General features: G+C 55.2%; 1 protein-coding gene across 2 annotated transcripts in view; it reads right to left on the bottom strand.

Moving 5' to 3' along the window:
- The window catches only part of ikbkb (inhibitor of nuclear factor kappa B kinase subunit beta), a 100,457-nt gene that overhangs the window by 11,030 nt on the left and 64,838 nt on the right, over window positions 1-24,589 (bottom strand). For both annotated transcript variants that reach the window (XM_070866243.1, XM_070866244.1), the window contains exons 7-18: window positions 23,196-23,285; window positions 22,234-22,358; window positions 20,414-20,521; window positions 19,442-19,571; window positions 15,884-16,078; window positions 14,204-14,318; window positions 12,880-13,003; window positions 10,837-10,988; window positions 8,118-8,179; window positions 5,330-5,439; window positions 2,017-2,066; window positions 1,165-1,264 (exon numbers count right to left, since the gene is read on the bottom strand). In XM_070866243.1, coding sequence (XP_070722344.1) covers window positions 1,165-1,264; window positions 2,017-2,066; window positions 5,330-5,439; window positions 8,118-8,179; window positions 10,837-10,988; window positions 12,880-13,003; window positions 14,204-14,318; window positions 15,884-16,078; window positions 19,442-19,571; window positions 20,414-20,521; window positions 22,234-22,358; window positions 23,196-23,285 — 1,361 coding nt within the window. The remainder of the gene's footprint in view (window positions 1-1,164; window positions 1,265-2,016; window positions 2,067-5,329; window positions 5,440-8,117; window positions 8,180-10,836; window positions 10,989-12,879; window positions 13,004-14,203; window positions 14,319-15,883; window positions 16,079-19,441; window positions 19,572-20,413; window positions 20,522-22,233; window positions 22,359-23,195; window positions 23,286-24,589) is intronic.

Here is a 24,589-nt window from a genome sequence, read left to right as displayed (position 1 = left end):
AGCCTTGCCAGCGACACTCACGTCCCAAGAATGAATATAAAAATCTCTCTTCTCACGCATGGTGCTGTCCCTCACTTCACTCAAGTTCAAGTACCCAATATCAGTGCTGCTAAAGGTGAAGGGTCACAGCTTAAAATAGCAGAGGGCACGAGGTCAGTGGGGTCCAACCCTGGGTTAGATACAGAGTAAAGCTCCCTCTACACTGTCCCATCAAACACTCCCAGGGCAGGTACAGGGGGTTACATACAGAGTAAAGCTCCCTCTACACTGTCCCATCAAACACTCCCAGGGCAGGTACAGGGGGTTACATACAGAGTAAAGCTCCCTCTACACTGTCCCATCAAACACTCCCAGGGCAGGTACAGGGGGATAGATACAGAGTAAAGCTCCCTCTACACTATCCCATTAAACACTCCCAGGGCAGGTACAGGGGGTTAGATACAGAGTAAAGCTCCCTCTACACTGTCCCCAACAACGTTTCCTATCCCCACTGTAGCTTCTCTGTTTGAGATTACCAATTAACGTTGAAGATTATCTTTTTAAAATTCTCTCACTTGTTCTCAAGTCAGGGTGTCGGCAGATAACGAGTGGTGCAGGAATGTCAGGGGCCGGGCTACAGGGTAAGTCCCTCAGCGATCCCCGATATAGGGAGATCGGTGGCTGAGTTGCCTCGTCACACAGGAGCCCGTGGGCACTGGGCCGAAAAAAACCCATCCCTAATTACCCAGAAGGCAGTGTGGGACTGGAGTCACGTGTAGGCCCGACCAGGTTTGAGTGGCAACTCCTTTCCCTGAACGCCGTCAGTGAGCCAGTTGGTTTTTATGACAATCCGGAAGCTTCCACGGTCCTTTTCTAGAGCCGGCCCACATACGAGCAAACTATCGAGTTCGGTTTGATAACTCGCCGCGCTGGGGTTGGAACTCTGGGCTTGTACGCCACAGCGGGTCACTGCACCCCCACCCCCTCCCACCCCACCCCCCACCCCCTCCCACCCCACCCCCACCCCCCTCCAACCCCACTCCCACCCACCCCCTCCCACCCCACCCCCACCCCCCTCCCACCCACCCCCCCCACCCCCTCCCACCCCACCCCCACCCCCCCCACTCCCTCCCACCCCACCCCCACCCCCTCCCACCCCCTCCCACCCCACCCCCACCGGTGTACCTCAGGTGGCAGCAGATGTCCTTCACCTTCTTGTCGAAACTCTGCAGGGTCTGCAAGAGGATGCGCACCATCTCCTGACTGTCCCCGCTCGTCCGCTGATCTACAGAACCAAACACATCGGCGTGAGCTCAGCCACCACCGCACCCTGTCCTCCCTCTCCATCTCCCTCGCAAGGTGCTCCTACCTGACGGAGGACAACCCTCCAATACCCAGGGAGGGGCGAGGAGGGGAGGGGAGGTCGGGGAGGGGAGGTCGGGGAGGGGAGGGGAGGTCGGGGGAGGGGAGGGGAGGTCGGAGGAGGGGAGGTCGAGGGAGGGGAGGTCGGGGGAGAGGAGGTCGGGGGAAGGTAGGGGAGGTCGAGGGGAGGGGAGGGGAGGTCGGGGGAGGGGAGGTCGGGGGAGGGGAGGTCGGGGGAGGGGAGGGGAGGTCGGGGGAGGGGAGGGGAGGTCGGGGGAGGGGGGGGAGGGGAGGGGAGGTCGGGGGAGGGGAGGGGAGGTCGGGGGAGGAGAGGGGAGGTCGGGGGAGGGGAGGGGAGGTCGGGGGAGGGGAGGGGAGGGGAGGTCGGGGGAGGGGAGGGGAGATGAAATGGGGGGGTGAAGAGGAAGGGAGGTTAGGGGAGGGTAAAGTACAGAAATACAAATATAAAACCAGAAATTAAAACTAAAAGTTCAGAGTTTGAGAGAGGAGGAACAGCCCATGTGGGTTGTGGATGTGTCAGCAGGACTGAGCTCCCACCCTGAACGTTATCCCGGCTCCTTGTCGAGTCCGACTCGCCTGCTGCGTCTTTCCAGCACTTTCTATTCCTACTTTAGGTCTGCGTTATTGGATTTACGAATGAAGCCTTGTTCATACCTCTCGGCCTCTCCCTGAGCTTGCGGTACAACTCCATCGCAGCCTCCTCCCTGCGGACAGAGCAGAGCGCGGATTAGTGAAACCACTCCCTGAACATCTCCCAACAGGGAGTGTAACTGTGAGTAAACTCATGCTGTGCCTTGGGCCCATCACAAACCCAACCAGCAATCGGGATAGTCACACTAGGACAGATACTGATAGTCAGCACCTCTTCCCTCACCAACACACTAACTAGCCATTCATCTCATCGCTATTTGTACCTTGCTGTGTACAAATTGGTTCTTGCATCTGCCCATAAGAAAACACAGCAATTGAATTGCAAAGTAATTAATTGGCTGTGAATTGCTTTGGGTGTTTTGACAATAACAACAGCTTGTATGGTGAACAGTGTGGTTCGGTCTCAGACAATTGGCCAGGGAGAGGGAACGGAGTTTGTGGCAGGGACCGAAAGCAATGGCTTCTGTCTTCCCTTTATTAAGTTGGAGGAAATTTCTTCTCATCCAGTACCGGATGTCGGACAACCAATCTGACAATTTAGAGACTGAGGGGGGGGTTGAGAGAAGTGGTGGATGAGGTAGGAGTGAACGATGCCTGTGCGCGAATTCTTTTAACGTGGGGTGGCGGTTGCACACCGGATACCACACGGGCTTAGCTGAGCAAGGTCTTGGTCCAGTGGCAAGGGGGTCCAAGACAACTGGAGACCAGGCACTGCCTAGTTGCCTATATCGAGATGTTGGCCGTTGGCTCGGCGCTGGGTAGCCCCGGTGAGGTAGAGCTGGGTGTCGTCAGCGTACATGTGGAAACTGACTCCGTGTTTTCCGATGATGTCGCCAAGGGGCAGCATGTAGCTGAGAAATAGGAGGGGGCCAAGGATAGATCCTTGGGGGACACCAGAGGTAACGATGCGGGGGCGGGAAGAGAAGCCATTGCAGGTGATTCTCTGGCTACGATTAGATGGATAAGAATGGAACCAGGCGAGTGCAGTCCCACCCAGCTGGACGATGGTGGAGAGGTGTTGGAGGAGGATGGAGTGTCAAAGGCCGCAGACAGGTCGAGAAGGACGAGGAGCGATAGTTTACCTCTGTCACAGTCACAAAGGATGTCATTTGTAACTTTGTTGAGAGCCGTTTAAGTACTGTGACGGGGCGGAAACCAGATTAGAGGGATTTAAACATGGAGTTGCGGGAGAGATGGGCACAGAGTTGGGAGGCGACAACACGTTCAAGGAGAGGGGAAAGGGAGGTTGGAGATAGGGACGGAGGCTTGAAGGGTTAGTCTTTTAAGGAAAGGTTAATGACGGCAGATTTGAAGGAGAGGGGACAGTACCTGAAGGGAGAGAACCGATAACAATTATCAACTAACTTGGGAGCCAGAAAAGGAAGTTGGGTGGGAACAGGGTCGAGGGAGCAGGAAGTGGGTCTCACAGTGAAGATGAGCTCAGGGCTAGGGCAAGGGGGAACCTCAGAGGAAGATTGGCCCGGTGGGCGAGGGGAAGGGAGGGAGGGACGTGGCAGTGACAGCTGATCGGAGGGTCTCAATCTTTGAGACAAAGCAGTCCATGAGTCCCTCACACCTGTTGCTGGAGGCGAGGGTGGAGGAGACGGGGGGAGGGGTTGAAGAAGACGGTTTGTAGTGGAGAAGAGAAGCCGGGGATTATCTTTGCATTCCAGATTGATCCTGGAATAGCGAGCGATTTCGGCGGATGAGAGCAGGACGTGATAACGCTCTCTGTCCAGCCAGACCTGGCGGTGAATGGCTAAACCAGTTGTCCGCCACATCTGTTCAAGTCTGTGTCCCTTGGACTTGAGGGAGAAAAGATCAGGGCTGTACCAGGCCTGAGAGAGATTAATGAACCGCTAAGGGAATAAGGGGTTATGGGGAGCGGGCAGGGAAGTGGAACCGAGTCCATGATCGGATCAGCCATGATCGTATTAAATGGCGGAGCAGGCTCGAGGGGCCGTATGGCCTACTCCTGCTCCTATTTCTTATGTTAATGGGGACTAGGACATCAAAGATGGTGGTGAGGGTGGTATTGAGCAGATCGGTGGCTACAGAAATGTCAGGGTGAATGGAGGACCAAAGGCTGGGCGGTTGTGAGTGAGTTAGGAGAGTTTTTTCCAGTAGCGGACACAGAAGGAAGTAGGGTTGTGGGGGGCGCGGGGAAAAGGGGGGTTGTGGGTGGAGAGTGACACGAGGAGATGGTCAGCGATGGCCTTATCTGCGATTGACACGATGGGAGTAGCGAGGCCACGAGAGATGGCACGGTTAAGGGGGGGTGGCGGTGAATGTGGGTTGGAGAGTTTACATGGAGGGAGAGATTAAGGGAGGATAGGAGGGCAGTTAACTCAGAGGAAAGAGAGCGTGGTGAATTGAGATGGAGGTTGAAATCACCGAGGATGCAAAGTCGCTCGGTGCAGAGGCTGAAGGAGGAAAGAAGGGGAGATGGATCATTTTTATGGGGGAGCGGTAGAAAACAAGGCTTTCAAATGAGGGGCGAGAGGGGTGGAACAAGGTGAGTTGCTCAAAGGAGGATCGTACAGTGTACCAGGCGTTAAACAGAGAGACACATTTATAGTGAAATGAGGAGCTGTGGCTCTTCTTCCAAAAGCACCATGGTATTATTAATGTCACTGGGTCACTGAGACAGACAGACAGACACATACAGACAGACAGAGACAGACACACATACAGACAGACACAGAGACACAGACAGACAGGCACTCACACACACAGACAGACACAAAGAGAGAGACACACACACAGAGACAGAGAGAGAGAGAGAGAGAGAGAGAGACACACACACACACACAGACAGAGAGAGAGAGAGAGAGAGAGACACACACACAGAGACAGAGAGAGAGAGAGAGACACACACACACTGACACAGACACACTGACACTGACACAGACAGACACACACACACACACACAGAGACACAGAGAGAGAGAGAGAGAGAGAGACACACACAGACACACACACACTGACACACACACTGACACAGGCAGACACACACACACACACACACACAGAGACAGAGCGAGAGAGAGAGAGACTGACACAGGCAGACAGACAGACACACACACAGAGACAGAGAGAGAGAGAGAGAGACACACACACACACTGACACAGGCAGACACACACACAGACAGAGGTTTGAGGGAGGAATGTTAGCCAAGACTTTACATATATTTTTAACTCAGCAAGGTAATTGAACAGATAAAAACACAGAAGGAATCCTCTCTGATTAAACCACGAACGGATGGATAAGAAGCAGAAACAGTAACAGATCTGAGAAAATCAAAGGTATTCTTACAGATGTTCCAGAGCTTCTCCCTGTCGCCGTGCCGACGGGCTCCTCTGCAGATCAACCAGGTCGGTTTGCAGGGCCATGGACAACTCATCCAGACTGGTCACATCACTCATCTGCAGGGAGCAGGGAGAAAGGCCGAAGGAAGTCACGGAGGAACGACCAAAACAGACACTGCCTGAAACGCAAGTGCCTGGGACAGGCTCCCCAGCAGATGGAGGCTGCACCAGTTGTACTCGAACCCTCATGCTGAGGCAGGAGGGGGACCTCGGTCTCTCCCTCCGTTCCACACTCAGCTTCCCCCCGGCCCAGACCACTCCGTTACCGCAACCAATTGTTGGAGATCGGAAACGCTGTCTGTCTCTGGCCCACTGCCACCTTCTGCTGCTGAAACTCTGCTCCGCACTGTCCCTGCTTAAAGGCTCCATTTCCCCAACACCTCGGCTGCTCATCTAGCATCAAATGCTCGACAGGCATCAACCCATCCCCTGCCCTGATCTCCCCACCCACGCGTCCACCCCTCCCTCCCTCCCTACTCCCCGCACCCTCGATTCCCCCCCCCCCGCCCCCGGACCCACCCTTGATCCCCCTGAATCCTCCCCTGCTCCCACCCCCGAACACCTCCAATCCCCCACCCTGAACCCCCTCCGATCCCCCACCCCGAACCCCCCTCCGATCCCCCACCCCGAACCCCCACCCCAAACCCCCTCCGATCCCCCACCCCAAACCCCCCGCCGATCCCCAACCCGATCCCCCTCCGATCCCCCACCCCGAACCCTCTCTGCACCCACCCTCAATCCCCCACCCCCATCCCACCCTGAACCCCAACCCTGCAACCTGTAAGAAATCATGAATTGGAAGAAATTGTGAATGTTAAAAGTGGTCTTGTAAAAAGGACATGGGTTTGCCGAGCTCGGCAGCCAGGATCAGCTGATGACACAGAAGGATTCTGGTGATGTAAGATGAGGAGGTGTCCAGGGAGCCGAGTCACAAGAAGATAACGCAGAAACAGGCCTTGGTGTAGGCCCGATGATAAACAAACTGCAAGAGAAGGTAACCGGAGGTGCAGACAAGAGATAAGCAAAGGAATGAGCTCACGAGGCTGGGAGGGAGCTGTCACAGATATCGACGCCTCTGTAATTGGACAACTGAATGAGTGGAAGTGACTAAACAAATGATTTCATGCGAGGTATCCACCAGCACACAGAAATAAGGTTTGTAAACGTGCAGCCGGGAGGGAGGAACAGGCAGACAGGGCCAGAGCTTCCTCTGAGGTGGATCCCAGGCTGGTTTCTGCCCAACACTCCGGCAGCCTCGGCAGGTGACCAAAGAGGAAGAGACCATGGTCGCAGGGAACCGAGACACCGTTCTGTCTCAACATCTGTCCGACCCTCTGTCTGTTCCGCGGACAGTAAACCGTTCTCATCTGTCACGGGTTGTGTGTCTATCCTGATTGCGTGCTGTACTTAACTTAAACTGTCGCTCCTGAACAAAACGTCCTAAAACCCTGTGGGTAATGTGTGTGTGGGGCACGTGATCCAAATATTACAAACCCCCTCCACCCCAAACCCACTCGCATCATCACCCTGCTCCCCGCATCTCCCCCTCCCTCACCTCCACTCCCCCTCCCGTACCTCCCCTCCCCCTCCCCCCCGCACCTCCCCCTCCCTCACCTCCACTCCCCCTCCCGTACCTCCCCTCCCCCCTACACCTCTCCCTCCCTCCCCTCCCCCTCCCTCACCTCCCCTCCCCCTCCCCCCCCCACCTCCCCTCCCCCTCCGTACTTCCCATCCCCCCCATACCCACCCCCGCACCTCCCCCTTCCTCTCCCCCACCTCCCCTCCTCCGTACCTCCCCTCCCTCCCTCCCCCCCCCCATACCCACACCTCCCCCTCCCTCCCCTCCCCCTCGCACCTCCCCTTCCCTCCCCGCACCTCCCCCCCACCTCCCCTCCCCTCCCGCACCTCTCACCCCCCCATACCCACCCTCGCACCTCCCCCTCCCCACACCTCCCCCTTCCCCTCCCCCACCTCCCCTCCCCCAACTCCCATCCCCCCCCCCCCCCCCCCAACTCCCATCCCCCCCCCCCCCCCCCAACCACGCAGACAATAGGTCACTGTCTCACTTCTCCACATTGTTTGTAGGTCTCTGAACTGAAAGGGAGGAAGCGGAGAGGGGCATCCCAACAACAACAACAACTTGTATTTATATAGCACCTTTAACGTAGTAAATTAAAACATCTCAAGGCGCTTCACATCACTGTTACAAGACAAAACAAATAAATTTGACACCGAGCCACAGAAGAAGAAATTAGCGCAGGTGACTTGGTCAAAGAGGTCGGTTTTAAGAAGCGTCGTAAAGGAGGAAAGAGAGGTAGAGAGGTGGAGAGGTTTAGGCAGGGAGTGCCAGAGCTTGGGGCCCAGACAACAGAAGACACGGCCACCGATGGTGGAGCGATTATAATCAGGGATGCTCAGGAGGGCAGAATTAGAGAAGCGCAGATATCTCGGCGGGGTTTGTGGGGCTAGAGGAGATTACAGAGATAGGGAGGACATGGAGGGATTTGTAAATAAGGATGAGAATTTTGAAATCAAGGCGTTGCTTAACCCGGAGCTGATGGAGGTCAGCGAGCACAGGGGAGATGGGTGAGCGGGACTTGGTGCGAGTTAGGACATGGGCTGCCAAGTTTTGGATCACCTCAAAGAGATGAAAGGGTCCATAACCCACACACAGATGGATAGACAGACAGACGGTGGGACAGACAGAGGGAGGGGCAGACGGAGGGAATACTCACCCTTCCGCAACCTTCTGCTTTCAGTTGCATTTCGTTCCAGGCAGCGATCATTTTCTCGGAGGCTGGAAGGTGATGGTGATGGGGTCAGCATAGGTCAGAACAATTCAAACATTCTGTCCAGTTCCACAGTCAATGATGGATTCTGAAGATACTACATTTAATTAGAAGCCTTTCTTGTGGAACTTTGTCTAAAGCTTTCTGAAATTCCAAGGGAACTATATCACAGGGAATAGCACCATCTACTCATCCTTAAAGAAGACCCCTCCCCGCTGGTCATTTCTCCGTGAGTTGCTATGGTGACTCTGCCTCTCGCCGGTCTCTCGGACCGAGGCTAGCGGTGAACATTCCACGGCCAGCGGGTGTATTCAGCAAATGAGAGAACCCGCATTTATATAGCACCTTTCACATGTTCAAGACATCCCAAAGTGCTTCACAACCAGTGAACAACTTTGCAAGTATAGGAAACATTATCGATTCAGATACATGGTGGGGATTGTCCTATGGGGAGAGATTGAGTAGACTGGGCCGATATTCTCTGAAGTTTAGAAGAATGAGAGGTGATCTCATTGAAACATACAAAATTCTTACAGGGCTTGACAGGGTAGATGCAGGGAGGATGTTTCCCCCGGGCTGGGGAGTCTAGAACCAGGGGTCACAGTCTCAGGATAAGGCATCAGCCATTTAGGACTGAGATGAGGAGAAACTTCTTCACTCAGAGGGGGGTGAATCTTTGGAATTCCCTACTCCAGAGGGCTGTAGAGGCTCAGTCATTGAGTATATTCAAGACAGAGATCAATAGATTTTTGGATATTAAGGGAATCAAGGGATATGGTGATAGTGGAGTTGAGGTCAAAGATCAGCCGTGATCTCATTGAATGACGGAGCAGGCTCGAGGGGCCGAATGGCCGACTCCTGCTCCTAATTCTTCTGTTCTGAAATAATCGAGGCCTATGGTGGTTACTCTACACACGGGGCACAGTACAGGCCTGGTACAAGCCACAGTGATCGAGCTCTAACACACAGTTATACATTAGACCCACATATCAGGCTCATCAGCAAAATTAAAACCCACGAGATAAAAGAGGCAGCAGCAACATGGCTTGCCTCAGGGATAGAAAGCAGAGCGTTGTGGTGAACGGCTGTTTTTCAGACTGGAGGGCGGTATACAGTGGAGTTCCCCAAGGTTCTGTACGGGGACCACGGCTGTTTTTGATGTACATTAATGACTTGGACTTGAGGGTACACGGCCCAATATCAAAATTTGCAGATGGCACGAAACAGATGTAAGTAAAAGCAAGGAAGGCAGTGACAGTCTTCAAGAGGACATAGACAGGCTGCTGGAATGGGGGGGGAATGATACATGGCAGATGAAATTCAACACAGAAAAGTGTGAGGTGAGACACTTTAGGGAAGAATGAGAAGAAACAATATTAACTAAATGGTACAATTTTAAAGGGGGTGCAGGAACAGACAGAGCTGGGGTGTTTGTGCTCAAACCTTCGAGGGTGACAAAACAGGTTAACAAAGCAGTTAATAAAGTATGTGTGATCCTGGGCTTTATAAATAAAGGCACAGAGTACAAAGCCAGGAAGCTATGCTGAACCGATAAAACACTAGTTCGGCCCCAGCTGGAGTTTTGGCACCACACTTTGGGAAGGATGTGAAGGATTTATAGAGAGTGCAGAGAGATTTACAAGAATGGTTCCAGGGATGACTGATTGCAGTAACGTGAATAGTAACGTGACTGGAGAAGCTGGGGTTCTGCTCAGAGCACAGAAGGCCAAGAGGAGATTTGATCGAAGTGTTTAAAATCATGACGGGTTTAGATAGAGTAAATAATGAGATACAGTTTCCATTGGTTGAAGGGTCGACAACCAGAGGGTGCAGATTTAAGGTGATTGGCAAAAGAACCAGAGGCGACACGAGGATAAACTGTTTGATGCAGCGAGTGGTTAGGATTTGGAATACGCTGCCCGATGGGGTGGTGCAAACAGATTCAATAGTAGCCTTCAAAAGGGAATTGGATAAATACTTGAGGGAGAAAAAATTGCCGGGATATGGGGAGAGCGCGGGGGAGGGGGACTAACGGGAGCGCTCTTCGAAAGAGCCGGCGCGGACTCGATGGGCCGAATGGCCTCCTTCTGTGCTACTCTATGATATGTGATAGCTCTCTCACCCTCACTACAGCCTTTTGCACATACAGGGCCCGCAGGCACACCCTCTTTAATCACCTGAAACCACTGACTGGGATGTTAGTGAGTGTGGCTCCGGGGTTGATCTCCCTGCCCCTGCCCACAGAATGTGTCAATAGGGGAAGACTGCCCCCTCTGCCTCGGCTGGATTCGGGACGTGTTTTCCGCACTACATGCGGGTCGTTGTGGGATCTGGTCGCCGAGGTTGAAAGATCTCTGCACGGCCGGGCCGGGATTAACCACCCCGTTATTTCAGGGGCGCGATAAATAAACGGGAGCATGCCGGAGGCACGGAGGGCCCACGGGAGAGCAGGGGTCGGAATCGAGGGGTCCGACCGGAAGCTTCACCGCGACCCCTTTCTCTCGCTCCAAGGTGCGGGCCAGCCTGCGGCCAGTTGCCGGCATTTTCTGCCCAATGGCGTGGCTGAGGTTGCTGGGTGAGAGCAGAGGGTGGGACACAGCGCCTGGCTCTCGGGGGCTCCCCGCTCCGTGTGTTCGGGCTCGGTGCCCATCACCGGAATACTCACTGATCCCGAACGCCATCTGCTCGCTGTACTTCTCCAGGTCAATCTGGATGCTGACTCGGAAGAAATCCAGCTTAGCCTTCAGCTGCTGGCTGATGGACATCATTGTGGTCTTCAGCTTCGACAGGGTGCTGTTGTAGCGCAGCAAACTCATCCTGAAGGTGGGGGGGGGGAAACAAGGCACCAGTTCAAAGGTCAACTTTCCCCGAGGTCAGAGGGCATCCTGTTAATTAAACTAAGGGGGGGGCAAAGAGACCAGGACCTGATGGGACTCGCCCAATGATCCTGGGGAATAAATACTGGAGACCATTATTGATCAGGGTGTCCTATTGAGTGTGGATGTGAGCCAGAGTCTGGGAAATGGCCAATATAAAACTCCATTTATAAAAAAAAAAAAGAGTACAGAGCTAATTACAGGCCAATTAGTTTAATATCTGTGGGAAGAGAAATTCTAGAGTGTTTAATTAAAGATGAAATGATTAAATATCTTGCTCCGTCCCACATTTCAATAAGTAGACATTGGGCTGTGGATCACAGTAAGGAAAGCGTAAGATTCGAGCCCAGCCTGCGCTGAGTGAGCCTAGGCAGGGTGGTGGCAGCAGCTACGATGGGTCACATCGCCTCTGGTCCGATACCTGGGACTCCCTGGCCAAAGACCGCCCTAAGTGGAGGAAGTGCATCCGGGAGGGCGCTGAGCACCTCGAGTCTCGTCGCCGAGAGCGTGCAGAAACCAAGCGCAGGCAGCGGAAGGAGCGTGCGGCAAACCAGTCCCACCCTCCCCTTCCCTCAACCACTGTCTGTCCCACCTGTGACAGGGACTGTGGCTCTCGTATCGGACTGTTCAGCCACCTAAGGACTCATTTTAAGAGTGGAAGCAAGTCTTCCTCGATTCCCGAGGGGCTGCCGATGATGATTATGGTCCAAGGAAGGTAAAAACCAGCGGGGATTCACAATCCTCGGCACAATGGCCTGGCTCAGCACTGCTTGTGCGGATGTCGGGGGAAAACGATAGGATCAGGATTGGGCTCAGCTGTGAAGCTCCTGTGACTGAATAGCCCGCTAGTATTCACTGCCTGAACTTGCACCTGAAAAACGGACATGTCAGGGAAGGTACCGTTTGTTGCTGCTGCAGTACCAGTTTCTCCCAGCAGGCAGCGACATTGTCCAGTGAACAGCATCATTATTTTCACAATGCAGTGCATCCCACCCTCATCCCCTCCCCTCACCCCTCTCCCCCCCCCTCACCCACTCTCATACCCCCTCACCCACCCATCATCCCACCCTTACCCCCCTCACCCACTCTCATACCCCCTCACCCCCTCTTCCCCCCCCCTCACCCACTCTCATACCCCCTCACCCACCCATCATCCCACCCTTACTCCCCTCACCCACTCTCATACCCCCTCACCCACCCATCATCCCATCCTTACCCCCCTCACCCACTCTCATACCCCCTCACCCCCTCTCATACCCCCTCCCCTCACCTCACCCACTCTCATACCCCCTCACCCCACCCTTCACCCCTCTTCCCCCACCTCACCCACTCTCATCCCATCCTTAACCCCCTCACAAACTCTCATGCCCCTCACCCCTCCTCATCCACTCTCACTCACTCTCAGCGCCCCTCACCCGCCCCACCCCCTGCTCACTGGCTAGGCTCACACACGGGGGAGGGGTGAGCACTGTCGGGCTGTCAGTGCCTGTGGGACAGACCCCGGGGGGGGGGGCGGGGGCTGAGTCAGCACCTTCGGGAGAGGAGGTCGGAAAAGGGAATGTGCACAGCACTCTGTCCAAACACTGTGTGGGGCAGGGCACAAGGACCCTAGCGCTTGTTTGGGAATGGGCAGAGCCGGTGCCCCAGTCCCCCCCACTCCACTGTCCCTCCCCTCCCCCCCCCCAGCCCCCCCACTTCCCTCCCGCCATCTGTCCCCCCTCCTTCCCACCTCCCCCTCCCATCGCCCCTCCACCCGTTCCCCCCGCCATTCCCCCCTTCCCCCCCCACCATTCCCATTCCCCTCCCCCCCCCCCCCAACACTGCGGACTTACATGGCCGCTCTCTGGCCCTGCTGCAGCCGGATGCAGTCCTCCTTCAGACTCCGGATCACGTGCCAGCTCTGTCCCCAGGACTTGCGCAGCTGGTGATACGAAAGTATCTTCTTCGGGTCCTGAACTGTGAACCAGAGACAGTGTCGGGTCACCGGGCGCTCACCCCGACGGCGGCTCTGTTGTCGCGAGCCCTGTACACCCGCCAAAGCCCGGCGATTCGCGGCGCGACCGACAGAGTCCGCGTGCTCGCCAGGGCACAGGCCGGGCCCCGGCTCGGTTACCGGACGCGGGAACCCGGGGAACGCCGGTTCAAAGCCCACCAGGGCCAGGTGAGAATTTAGATTCGGTTTTAAAAGAAAAATCTGGCGTCGGTAAAAGTGACCAGAAAAAGCCAACGGGGATCACTCGGGCGCCGCGGAAGCCTGCCGTCCTTACCCGCTCGGGGCCTAGACGTGACTCCAGTCCCCCCACCAATGAGGACGAATCAGCGCCGTCTTCCACCACCTTCTCGGGGCAACTGGGGATGGGCAATAAATGCCGGCCTTGCCAGCGATGCCAGTGTGTGCAGGCTCTCTCCAAGGGTACGGGTTTGGGGGCCACACCTGGCTGCTGATTGGTGGTAACCAGTGGCTCTTGGAGGGGTGGGGGGGGGGGGGGAGGAGGAGTCAGCTCAGGCCTGGGCAGCCTTTACTGAGCATTCCATGGTTGAATAGCCTCCTGGCATTGGCTGTCTGGGCTCACACACACACACAAAGAAGTGGCGGTTCCGGCAACGCTGTGGGGCTCTGCCCAGTGAGGGACAACTCCTTGGGATGGGAAGGGGTCTGCTCGGTGCACCCACTTATGGCACCATCGCACAGTCTCCCGGGTCGGGGAGCGGCGTCCGCTGCTGGCATTCCCAGAGTCCTGTGCTGGGATTCCCAGAGTCCCCCTGCTGGGATTCCCAGAGTCCTGTGCTGGGATTCCCAGAGACCCCCTGCTGGGATTCCCAGAGTCCCCCTGCTGGGATTCCCAGAGACCCCCTGCTAGGATTCCCAGAGACCCCCTGCTGGGATTCCCCGAGTCCCCCTGCTGGGATTCCCAGAGTCCCCCTGCTGGGATTCCCAGAGACCCCCTGCTGGGATTCCCAGAGACCCCCTGCTGGGATTCCCCGAGTCCCCCTGCTGGGATTCCCAGAGACCCCCTGCTGGGATTCCCAGAGTCCCCCTGCTGGGATTCCCAGCTCTGAGACTTGACGTCTCTCACAGGATAAGAACACAAGAAATAGGAGCAGGGGCAGGCCATTCGGCCCCTCGAGCCTGCCCCTAGACACGCAGGGCCTTACGGATGAAATTCACGGCGTCTGGGTGTTTCTGGACGGTGACCTGCCCATCGTAGGTGCTCGTGCTTTTATCAAAGAGATAAATGATGGTCAGCTCCGACTTCTTCCCGTCATTCTGCTGCAGAAAAATCACATCAAACGGCAAATTACTGCTTGGAGAAGCCGCAGGAAACCCATCTTCCAATCATCCTCTCGTTCCCCCTGCACCAATAACCTTCCGTCTAGTGTAGGCCATCACAACATGGGGCACAGGACACTGTGGAATGTGATGTTTGGTCGGATATGTTATCATACAGCATGGTTCGGTACAGTACAGCGAGAGACAGTACGGAATCCGATACGGAACAGTACAGTATGGGAGGGTTTGGCGTGGGACGGTCGGGTCTGGCCTGGGACGGTCGGGTCTGGCCTGGGACGGTGGGGTCTGGCGTGGGACGGTCGGGTCTGGCGTGGGACGGTCGGGTTTGGCGTGGGACGGTCGGGTTTGGCGCGGGACGGTCGGGTTTGGCGCGGGACGGTCGGGTTTGGCGCGGGACGGTCGGGTTTGGCGCGGGACGGTCGGGTTTGGCGCGGGACGGTCGGGTTTGGCGCGGGACGGTCGGGTTTGGCGTGGGACGGTCGGGTTTGGCGTGGGACGGTGGGGTTTGGCGCGGGACGGTCGGGTTTGGCGCGGGACGGTCGGGTTTGGCGTGGGACGGTCGGGTTTGGCGTGGGACGGTCGGGTTTGGCGTGGGACGGTGGGGTTTGGCGCGGGACGGTCGGGTTTGGCGCGGGACGGTCGGGTTTGGCGCGGGACGGTCGGGTTTGGCGCGGGACGGTCGAGTTTGGCGCGGGACGGTCGGGTTTGGCGTGGGACGGTCGGGTTTGGCGTGGGACGGTCGGGTTTGGCGTGGGACGGTCGGGTTTGGCGTGGGACGGTGGGGTTTGGCGTGGGACGGTGGGGTTTGGCGTGGGACGGTCGGGTTTGGCGCGGGACGGTCGGGTTTGGCGTGGGACGGTCGGGTTTGGCGCGGGACGGTCGGGTTTGGCGTGGGACGGTCGGGTTTGGCGTGGGACGGTCGGGTTTGGCGTGGGACGGTGGGGTTTGGCGTGGGATGGTCGGGTTTGGCGTGGGACGGTCGGGTTTGGCGTGGGACGGTCGGGTTTGGCGTGGGACGGTCGGGTTTGGCGTGGGACGGTCGGGTTTGGCGTGGGACGGTCGGGTTTGGCGTGGGACGGTCGGGTTTGGCGTGGGACGGTGGGGTTTGGCGTGGGACGGTGGGGTTTGGCGTGGGACGGTGGGGTTTGGCGTGGGACGGTCGGGTTTGGCGTGGGACGGTGGGGTTTGGCCTGGGACGGTGGGGTTTGGCCTGGGACGGTGGGGTTTGGCGTGGGACGGTGGGGTTTGGCGTGGGACGGTGGGGTTTGGCGTGGGACGGTGGGGTTTGGCGTGGGACGGTGGGGTTTGGCGTGGGACGGTGGGGTTTGGCGTGGGACGGTGGGGTTTGGCGTGGGACGGTGGGGTTTGGCGTGGGACGGTCGGGTTTGGCGTAGCATGGTCGGGTTTGGTAAGGTACGGTTCAGTACAGTTGGGAAGTTGGTCCCAGTCCTGCTTCAGTTGGCTCCGATCTGATTCCCCCTCGCTCCGCCTCCAATCGCTGCCGTGCCCCTGGGAGTTGGGAGTTGGGTGGCGGCTGGTCTTACCCTGCTGTCCGGCACACACTGGCTCACAGGCTTGCGAGGGTCCAGTGCGGTTCCTGTCTCCAGCAGCAGCTCCTGATTGAAGCCCTGCACGCTGGTGGTGCTCTCAATCCATTGCTGCAGTGACTGGACGCTGGCTTCCAGGGCAACGGGATAGGTGTGGAGGACTCCCGACTTCATGTCCAGAATCTGTACGTACTGCAGGAACAGCAAGCACCAGGAATACACCGTCAAACAGCGCGTTCAGTTTTGGTCTCCTAATCTGAGGAAGGACGTTCTTGCTATTGGGGGAGTGCAGTGAAGGTTCACCAGACTGATTCCCGGGATGGCAGGACTGACATATGAGGAGAGACTGGATCGACTGGGCCTGTATTCACTGGAGTTTAGAAGGATGAGAGGGGATCTCATAGAAACATATACATTTCTGACGGGACTGGACAGGTTAGATGCAGGAAGAATGTTCCCGATGTTGGGGAAGTCCAGAACCAGGGGACACAGTCTAAGGAAAAGGGGTAAGCCATTTAGGACTGAGATGAGGAGAAAATTCTTCACTCAGAGAGTGGTGAACCTGTGGATTTCTCTGTTGCAGTGAGTTGTTGATGCCAGTTCATTCGATATATTCAAAAGGAGTTAGATATGGCCCTTATGGCTAAAGGGATCAAGGGGTATGGAGAGAAAGCAGGAATGGGGTACTGAAGTGAATGATCAGCCATGATCATATTGAATGGTGGTGCAGGCTCGAAGGGCCGAATGGCCTACTCCTGCATCTATTTTCTATGTTTCTATGTCCCACCCCTGGGAGAAACAGAGTGCAACCAACTACACAACACCTCAACACTCACACTCGGCTAAGGTTTTCAAACTTCTCTTTGACCTCAGCCGTTGCATAAAATATTGAAGAAAGACTTGCATTTATATAGCACCTTTCATGACCACCGGACGTCTCAAAGCGCTTTACAGCCAATTAAGTACTTTTGGAGTGTAGTCGCTGTTGTAATGTGGGAAACGCGGCATCCAACTTGCGCACAGCAAGCTCCCACAAACAGCAATGTGATAATGACCAGATAATATTTTTTTGTTACGTCGATTGAGGGATAAATATTGGCCAGGACACCAGGGATAACTCCCCTGCTCCTTTTCAAAATAGAGCCATGGGATCTTTTACGTCCACTTGAGAGCGAAGACGGGGCCTCGGTTTAACGTCTCATCTGAAAGACGGCACCTCCGACAGTGCGGCACTCCCTCAGCACTGCACTGGGAGTGTCAGCCTGGATTTTTGTGCTCAAGTCTCTGGAGTGGGACTTGAACCCACAACCTTCTGACTCAGAGGTGAGGGTGCTGCTCACTGAGCCACAGCGGACACTAAATTAGTCCCAGTCTTGCAATCGGGGCTGGAAACGGGCACTCCTGCCCGTCACAGACTTGTGCGCAACACACTCTCCCAGTATGTGTCTTGGTGGAGAGAGAGCGAGAGGCACTGTGTGGATGGGGCTAGCCCAGCATGCATCCCAAGTGTGAAGGCCCTCTATCAAATCTCCAGGCTCTCATCCTGCACAAACTCGCCAAGGCTTCTTCGGCAGCACCTCCCAAACCCGTGACCCCTACCACCTAGAAAGACAAGGGCAGCAGGCGCATGGGAACACCACCACCTCCACGTTCCCCTCTGAAATGTATGCACCCGTGAGTATGCTCACAGGTTTGTAGAGCTGTCGCGGAGGAAGCGGGGGTCCCCAATGGAGTGCTCTCTACGCGGGTGTCCTCCCCCTATTTATCGGGGACTTGGCCTGGAGGGTGGTGCACGGGACAGTCCTGCGCAATAAGTTTTTAAGTCGGTTCACGGGCTCCCAGGCTGCCTGCAATCACTGCGGTCTGGAAGAGTCCGTGTTCCACGTATATATTGAATGTGCGGGGTTGCATCCTCTCTTCCAATATTTGAAGGGGCTGCTCCTCAATTTCCAGTTGCACTTCAGTCCCACGCTCCTGATCTTTGGGCACCCTGTGTGGAGAGGAGCGGGCAGGCCTCCTCGTAGGACTGCTCCTGGGCACGGCCAAGGGGGCCATCAGCCGGTCCAGGCAGCGGGCGGTCGAGGGGGCCGTTCAGCCCGACTGCCTGCCTCTCTTCCGCGGTTACATCCGTGCCAGGGTGTCCCTGGAGATGGAGCACGCGGTGTCCACCGGTACGCTCGCGGCCTTCTGCGAGAGGTGGGCACTGGAGGGACTGGAGTGCATCATCATCCCCGGCAACCAAATTTTAATTTGATTTAAGTTACTGGCAAAAGTTTAATCTGATTAACTGTGTCGGTTTTAGTGCCCTCCCCTTTAATCAGGGGGCACTTGTATTAACATTTGCCATCTAATTTACCCCTTTAATAAGGAGGCATTTGATTTACAGGTGCAACTAAAATAGTTGTAGAGCTGTTGAGTTGGGAGTGGCTTAGCCAGTCACGTGATGTTCACAAGACTCAATAAAACCCCAGCCAGTTGGGTTCGGGGGATCCACGATGAGGCAGGTGGTTGTGAGCCTGGTGGATGAACTGGTAATGTGTAGTGTGATTGTTAAACCTTTGCTAATAAACCAACTAGTTCTCAATAGCAATGTGTTGCTGTGAATTCTTAAGCAAAGGACCCAAGAAACAAATACATTACTCCCTCCAAATCGCACACCGACCCAACTTGGAAATATAATCGGCCGTCCCTTCATCCGTTGGGTCAAAATCTTGGAACTCCCTCCCTAACAGCACTGTGGGAGCACCTTCACCACACGGACTGCAGCGGTTCAAGAAGGCGGCTCACCACCACCTTCTCAAGGGGCAATAAGGGATGGACAATAAATGCCAGCCTTGCCAGCGACGCCCACATCCCAGGAACGAATTTCTTAAAAAACTCCTGACAGCCACCAGATGGCCCTATAGGGTGTCCCGTCCTGTCCCCGCCCCAGGGCACACACAGCACCAACGCCAGTCTCGCTCCCCCAGCCCCCAGCCCAACCGGCCCCCCCATTCACAAAACAACGGTCCCAATCTTTGAAGAGGCTGGTGTTCCGGAGTTAATCACTTTCATTACTAACCACCCTGCACCAGGATTCTGCACAAAACACAGGATATTAATGACAAACTCTTCAGACCCACCCCCCCGACCCCCGAGTTTCGGGAGAGTTTCTGTGGCACGCTGCGATTTATTGATCGATGGACGGGGCTTTGGAACTGACAGAGTTTTGGCGAACTGTCCGTTAACCGGCGTTGTGGCAAAGCACGGCCGAGACTGTGGCAGGTCGCAGGGACGGTGAGAATAGGGAACAGGAAGCAAAAGTTTACAAAGCAAGCGCTTGAATGGAGCAGTGTGGGGTTATTCATTCACTCGCTCTAATCACCGAGGCGGGGGGAGGGGGGGCACGGCCGCAAACGTGGAGTTCTGGGCCCCCCCCCCGCCGGTGCTTCCCCTCGCCGAGAGCTTGTGAGGTCAGCGGACTCCGGTAATCGGCCATCGGCAGAGCTCGCCGGGACCCGGGTGTTTCAGCCCCGCCTGCCTTGCCCCCCCTCCCCCCCCCCGCCGCTCACTCACCTTCCGGTTAATGATGTCATCCAGCGCCTTGAAGCACCCGTTGGTCCCGTACACAGGGTCCGTGCCTCTCTCCTTCGAGTTCCATCGCAGCATGAGCTGCAACCACTGCTCCACGAGGACTGACAGCTCACTGTCACAGAGAGAAAGAACGGCTTGCATTTATATCGCGCCTTTCACGGCCGTGGGACGTCCCAAAGCAGTTTTACGCCCAATCAAGTACTGTTTCCAAGTGCAGTCGCACAGCGAGCTCCCGCAAACAGCAATGTGATAATGACCCACATCATCTGTTTTAGTGATAAATATTGGGCCCAGGACAGCGGGGGAGAACTCCCTCCCCCTGCCCGTCTTTGAAGTAGCGCCGTGGGATGGTTTACGTCCACCCGAGGGGGCAGACGGGGCCCTCGGTTTGACGTCTGATCCGGGAGCGGAAAGGCCGCGAGAGACCAGAGCAGTGGCACCAGGGGTTCAGAGCTGTGGCCGCTGCAAGTATCCCCAGCCGCTGCTGTCATACGGACACTGAGAGGTGTAGCGGTGCCTGGGTTACCCACACGCGCACACAGCTCCGGATCTGGTGACTGAACATTCTCTCCCCCCCCCCGCGCTCCCCGAGCCTGGTCTTCCCCCCCTTCCTGCATCCAGTGTGCCCTCAGCTGACCAGGCTCTCCTCACTGTCCTGTCGACTGGGAGGGGGGTGGGGGGGGGAGGATGTGGTGGGGGCCTCCACCTCCCCGAGGGGGCAGTGGCAATCGTCACCGAGGAATGGAGTACACCGTCTCCGCCCCCCCCCCCCCAAACCCCCCACCGTACCATACCTCCCCACCACATCACCCCCACCCCACCGCATCGTCCCCTTCCCAACCCCCTGCCCCCTCACAACCCCCCCCCCCACCCCACCATACCCCCTCTATGCCCCCCACCCCTCCCCCTCCCCCGCACCCCCCGTCACACTGGGCCCGGGTCAGCCGTCCTCACCTGTTGAGGTTGTTGGGTTCAGGGAGCTGGCTGGAGAACTTCACCTCCATGCTCATTTCCTCGAGCACCACAATGTCCCTCTCCCCCTTGTGCTTCACTTTGCTGTGCCTTACGGAACAAAGGGGGAAAAAAAGAGAGTGGGAACACAAGAGGAGGAAAACCCAGCAAGACTCCTTGGCTTCAAGCTGCAGAATTTGATTTTTGCAATTCTTGAAAAAAAAGAATTCCTCACTGCCCCGTTGAGTGAGAGGCAGAATATCGGCCTGACCTCTGGTTTGGGCCCATCATAGACAGAATCCACTGTCTGATGGGGCACTGCTTTGGACCAATACTTTATTCCCTCTCAGTGGGTCAGTATTGGTCCGAATAGTGAAGATTGATATCTGTAATCTCCGATCTTTGTTATGGATCCTGGGGGGTAAAGGTTAGTCATGACATTTCTCCCCTCGACAGTGAGGAGGAAAGCTGTGCATTGCAGAAAGATATCGATGAACTGGTCAGTCGAGCAGAAAAGTGGAAAATGGAATTCAATCTGGAGAAGTGTGAGGTATTGCATTTGGGGAGGGCTAACAAGGCAAGAGAATACACAATAAATGGGAGGATACTGAGCATTGTGGAGGAACACAGGGACCTTGGAGTGTATGTCCACAGATCCTTAAAGGTAGCAGGCCAGGTGGATAAGGTAATTAAAAAGGCATATGGAATGCTTTTCTTTATTAGCCAAGGCATAGAATACAAGAGCAGGGAGGTTATGCTTGAAAAGTGGAAAATGGAATTCAATCTGGAGAAGTGTGAGGTATTGCATTTGGGGAGGGCTAACAAGGCAAGAGAATACACAATAAATGGGAGGATACTGAGCATTGTGGAGGAACACAGGGACCTTGGAGTGTATGTCCACAGATCCTTAAAGGTAGCAGGCCAGGTGGATAAGGTAATTAAAAAGGCATATGGAATGCTTTTCTTTATTAGCCAAGGCATAGAATACAAGAGCAGGGAGGTTATGCTTGAACTATATACAACACAACTTAGGCCACAGCTTGAGTACTGTGTGCAGTTCTGGCCATCACATTACAGGAAGGATGTGATTGCACTAGAGAGAGTACAGAGGAGATTTACGAGGATGTTGCCGGGAACAATTGGAAAGGCTGGGTTTGTTTTTCTTGGAACAGAGAAGGCAGAGAGGAGATTTAATTGAGATGTATGAAATGATGAGGGGCCTGGATAGAGTGGATAGGAAGGACTCATTTCCCTTGGCAGAGGGGTCAATAGCCAGGGGGCATAGATTTAAAGTAGTTGGTAGAAGGATTAGAGGGGAAATGAGGAAACATTTCATCACCCAGAGGGTGATGGGGGTCTGGAACTCACGGCCTGAAAGGGTGGTAGAGGCAGAAACCCTCAACACATTTAAAAGGTACTTGGATGTGCACCTGAAGTGCCATAACCTACAGGGCTACGGACCGAGAGCTGGAAAGTGGGATTAGGCTAGGTAGCTCTTTTTCGACCGGTACGGACAGGATGGGCTGAATGGCCTCCTTCTGTGTCGTAATTGTTCTATGATTGTATGACAACATCAGAGCGAGTTTAGAGGGGAAGTTTGAAAGATAAATGGTGAAAAACCCTGTGAACCCCCATCAGCCATTCCTGAACTTCTGTTGGAAGAGCCCCCCCGTGTTTTACAGTGGCCTGTTCTGGATTCGCAGTCCCCGGGGTCCTTCTGATACACCTCATCTCCCCCCCCCCCCCCACATCCAGCCCTCCTCACGAGAGCAGCACGGATTCCTCGAGTCTCTCACACCAAACCCACAGCCTGCTGCACTTACCAGGCCACGGGCTGCCAGTTGGGGAGGAATGGCCGGAATCCAGTGATGCATTCGAAGGCCAGCGTTCCCAAGCTCCAGTAATCCACCGTCACCGTGTACTTCTTCTGCTCCAGGAGCTCTGGGGCCTGCAAGCAGTCAACCCAACACTTTAGCACAGGACTGATGGCCAAATGAGACTACTGCTCCCTTTCAGTGGCTGTGTAACCCACTGAAACCCGCCCCAGCCACTCCCTCCCTCACTGATTGAGCAACACAATGTGTTGTTTTTTTTTTTTTACAGAGCCTTACATGGAATGTACAGCACAGAAACAGGCCATTGGGCCCAACTGGTGCATGCTGGTGCTTCTGCTCCACACGAGGCTCCTCCCACCCCTTTTCACCTCACCCAATCAGCAACCTTCGCTCTGAACTGCTCAGCCGCACTGGTGCCTGGCGGACCCGCAGAGGCCATTGAAGCCTCGACTGCTGCCAACGAAGCGGTCTGCGACTGCTGCCAACGAAGCGGTCTGCGACTGCTGCCAACGAAGCGGTCTGCGACTGCTGCCAACGAAGCGGTCTGCGACTGCTGCCAACGAAGCGGTCTGCGCACGCGCGTTGCCGGTTCGTCACCAGAGCGGACGAGTTAAAAATGTTTGTAAAAAGCCGGGAAGGGAGCGGGGCTGGTGAAAAAGCCGGAACACCTCTCAGATTCTGCGTCTGTTGCGCTGAATGTTATTTTTTAAAATTTTGGACTTGACCCTTACGCGCAGAATGCTTCTGCGCAACTTCCGGTTCGTTGACAGGAGTCGCTCCGAAAGAATTGCGGGGAACTTTGCCCATCAGAGTAACGTTTTTTTATTCCCATCTAAGGTTGTCTTCTGAGTTTCGCGCCAGGCAGCAGCGAAGTTATTTGAGTATTTCCATTCCCTCCAATGCACCAATCAAAGTTTCCGGCTCTGTGACGGGCGTGAAGAGGCTCTTACCAGGTATTGTAAAGTCCCAACAAAGGAGGTGCACAGGCTGCTCTGATCCAGCTCCTTGGCGTAGCCCAGGTCAATGATTTTGTGGATTAGCTGCGTTGGGAACAAAATGTAAAAACCGAAAAAATTGAAAATAAACTTTTAACACACAAATGCCGAGGTGTCGAAATTTGCGACCGCCGATTGTGAGGCGGTGATTTTACCGCCAGGCGGTAATTACCGCCTCAAACTGCAAAATTCAGTTTTTCTCCCCAAAGATGAGAGAGCAGCGCTAAAAGAGGCATTGCACACTCCCCTTGGGCCCCACGGAGCGGCAGCTCAGGAGGCCCACCCAATTTCCCGAAGGTCGGCTGCCGGCTTCCTGGCGCCTGAAAATGAACAATAAAATGTTTGCGAAAATGTCAGTGACCCCACACCCACACCTCCCCACTGCTGCCATAAATAAATAGAAGCGAGAAAAAAAATGTAACTGAACAACTTACCTTGCTCTCCGGGCGATAGCAGCCCGGGATCCTCCACGTACCGACAGACTTCCCCATCGAGAACAGCGCCTGCCGGTAAAGCCGCTGATTTTACTGAAGTTTGCCGCCGCGGCGCTCGATGACGTCGCCACAGGGGTGGCGGTAGAGCACGCGGAGCTGTCTCTGAGCGCCGCTCCCATCGCCCAACTAATGTTTTTCGGGGGATGCGGAGACCGATCCACTGCGTCGGGAAGTCCTTAGCCGCCCCCCCCCCTCTGACACTAACGGGTGGCGTTAAAAGATGAATCTCGACCCCTAAGGAATGATCAGTGCGTTGCGTTGAATATTGGGGCCGGATCTTGCGCTGGAGTAGCTGAGGGGAAGTGGAGGGTGAATTTAACACACTGGACTGCAGAGAAACAGTGGGACCGTTTTAAAAAAGAGATTGCAAGGGTGCAGAATATATTCCAGTAAAAAAGCAAACCACTGGTAGTCTCAGGATGCCGGGGATAAAGAAAGAGGTTTGGATCCAATTAAAGTTGATGAAAAGAGCCCTCGAGAATTGTAAGGATAATAATGAAAAACTAAAGGTGAATATCAGAAAATAAGGAAAAGCAGGAAACGGGAAACTAAGAGGGAGTCGATGTTCATGCTTATTATTTTTTGGGTTGGGCCCGTTCACATTTCCGCCTAGGCGCGGTTTTTTCCATTTGGAAGCCGATGAATGGCCCGCGCGGCACCTCCAGACCACGGACAGCTTAACGGGAACATGGCAGCGAGCGCGAGGGAAAATACCAAAAAACATCAAAATAACCAGTCAAGTATTTTTATAAGTGAATGTAGTCTAGTTAGTGTAGTCTAGTTAGTCTAGTTAGTGTAGTCTAGTTAGTGTAGTTAGTGTAGTCTAGTTAGTGTAGTCTACTTAGTGTAGTCTGA

Source organism: Pristiophorus japonicus, chromosome 22, assembly GCF_044704955.1.
Source record: "Pristiophorus japonicus isolate sPriJap1 chromosome 22, sPriJap1.hap1, whole genome shotgun sequence".
Taxonomy (NCBI): domain Eukaryota; kingdom Metazoa; phylum Chordata; class Chondrichthyes; family Pristiophoridae; genus Pristiophorus; species Pristiophorus japonicus.
This window is presented reverse-complemented; position numbering and strand designations above follow the sequence as displayed.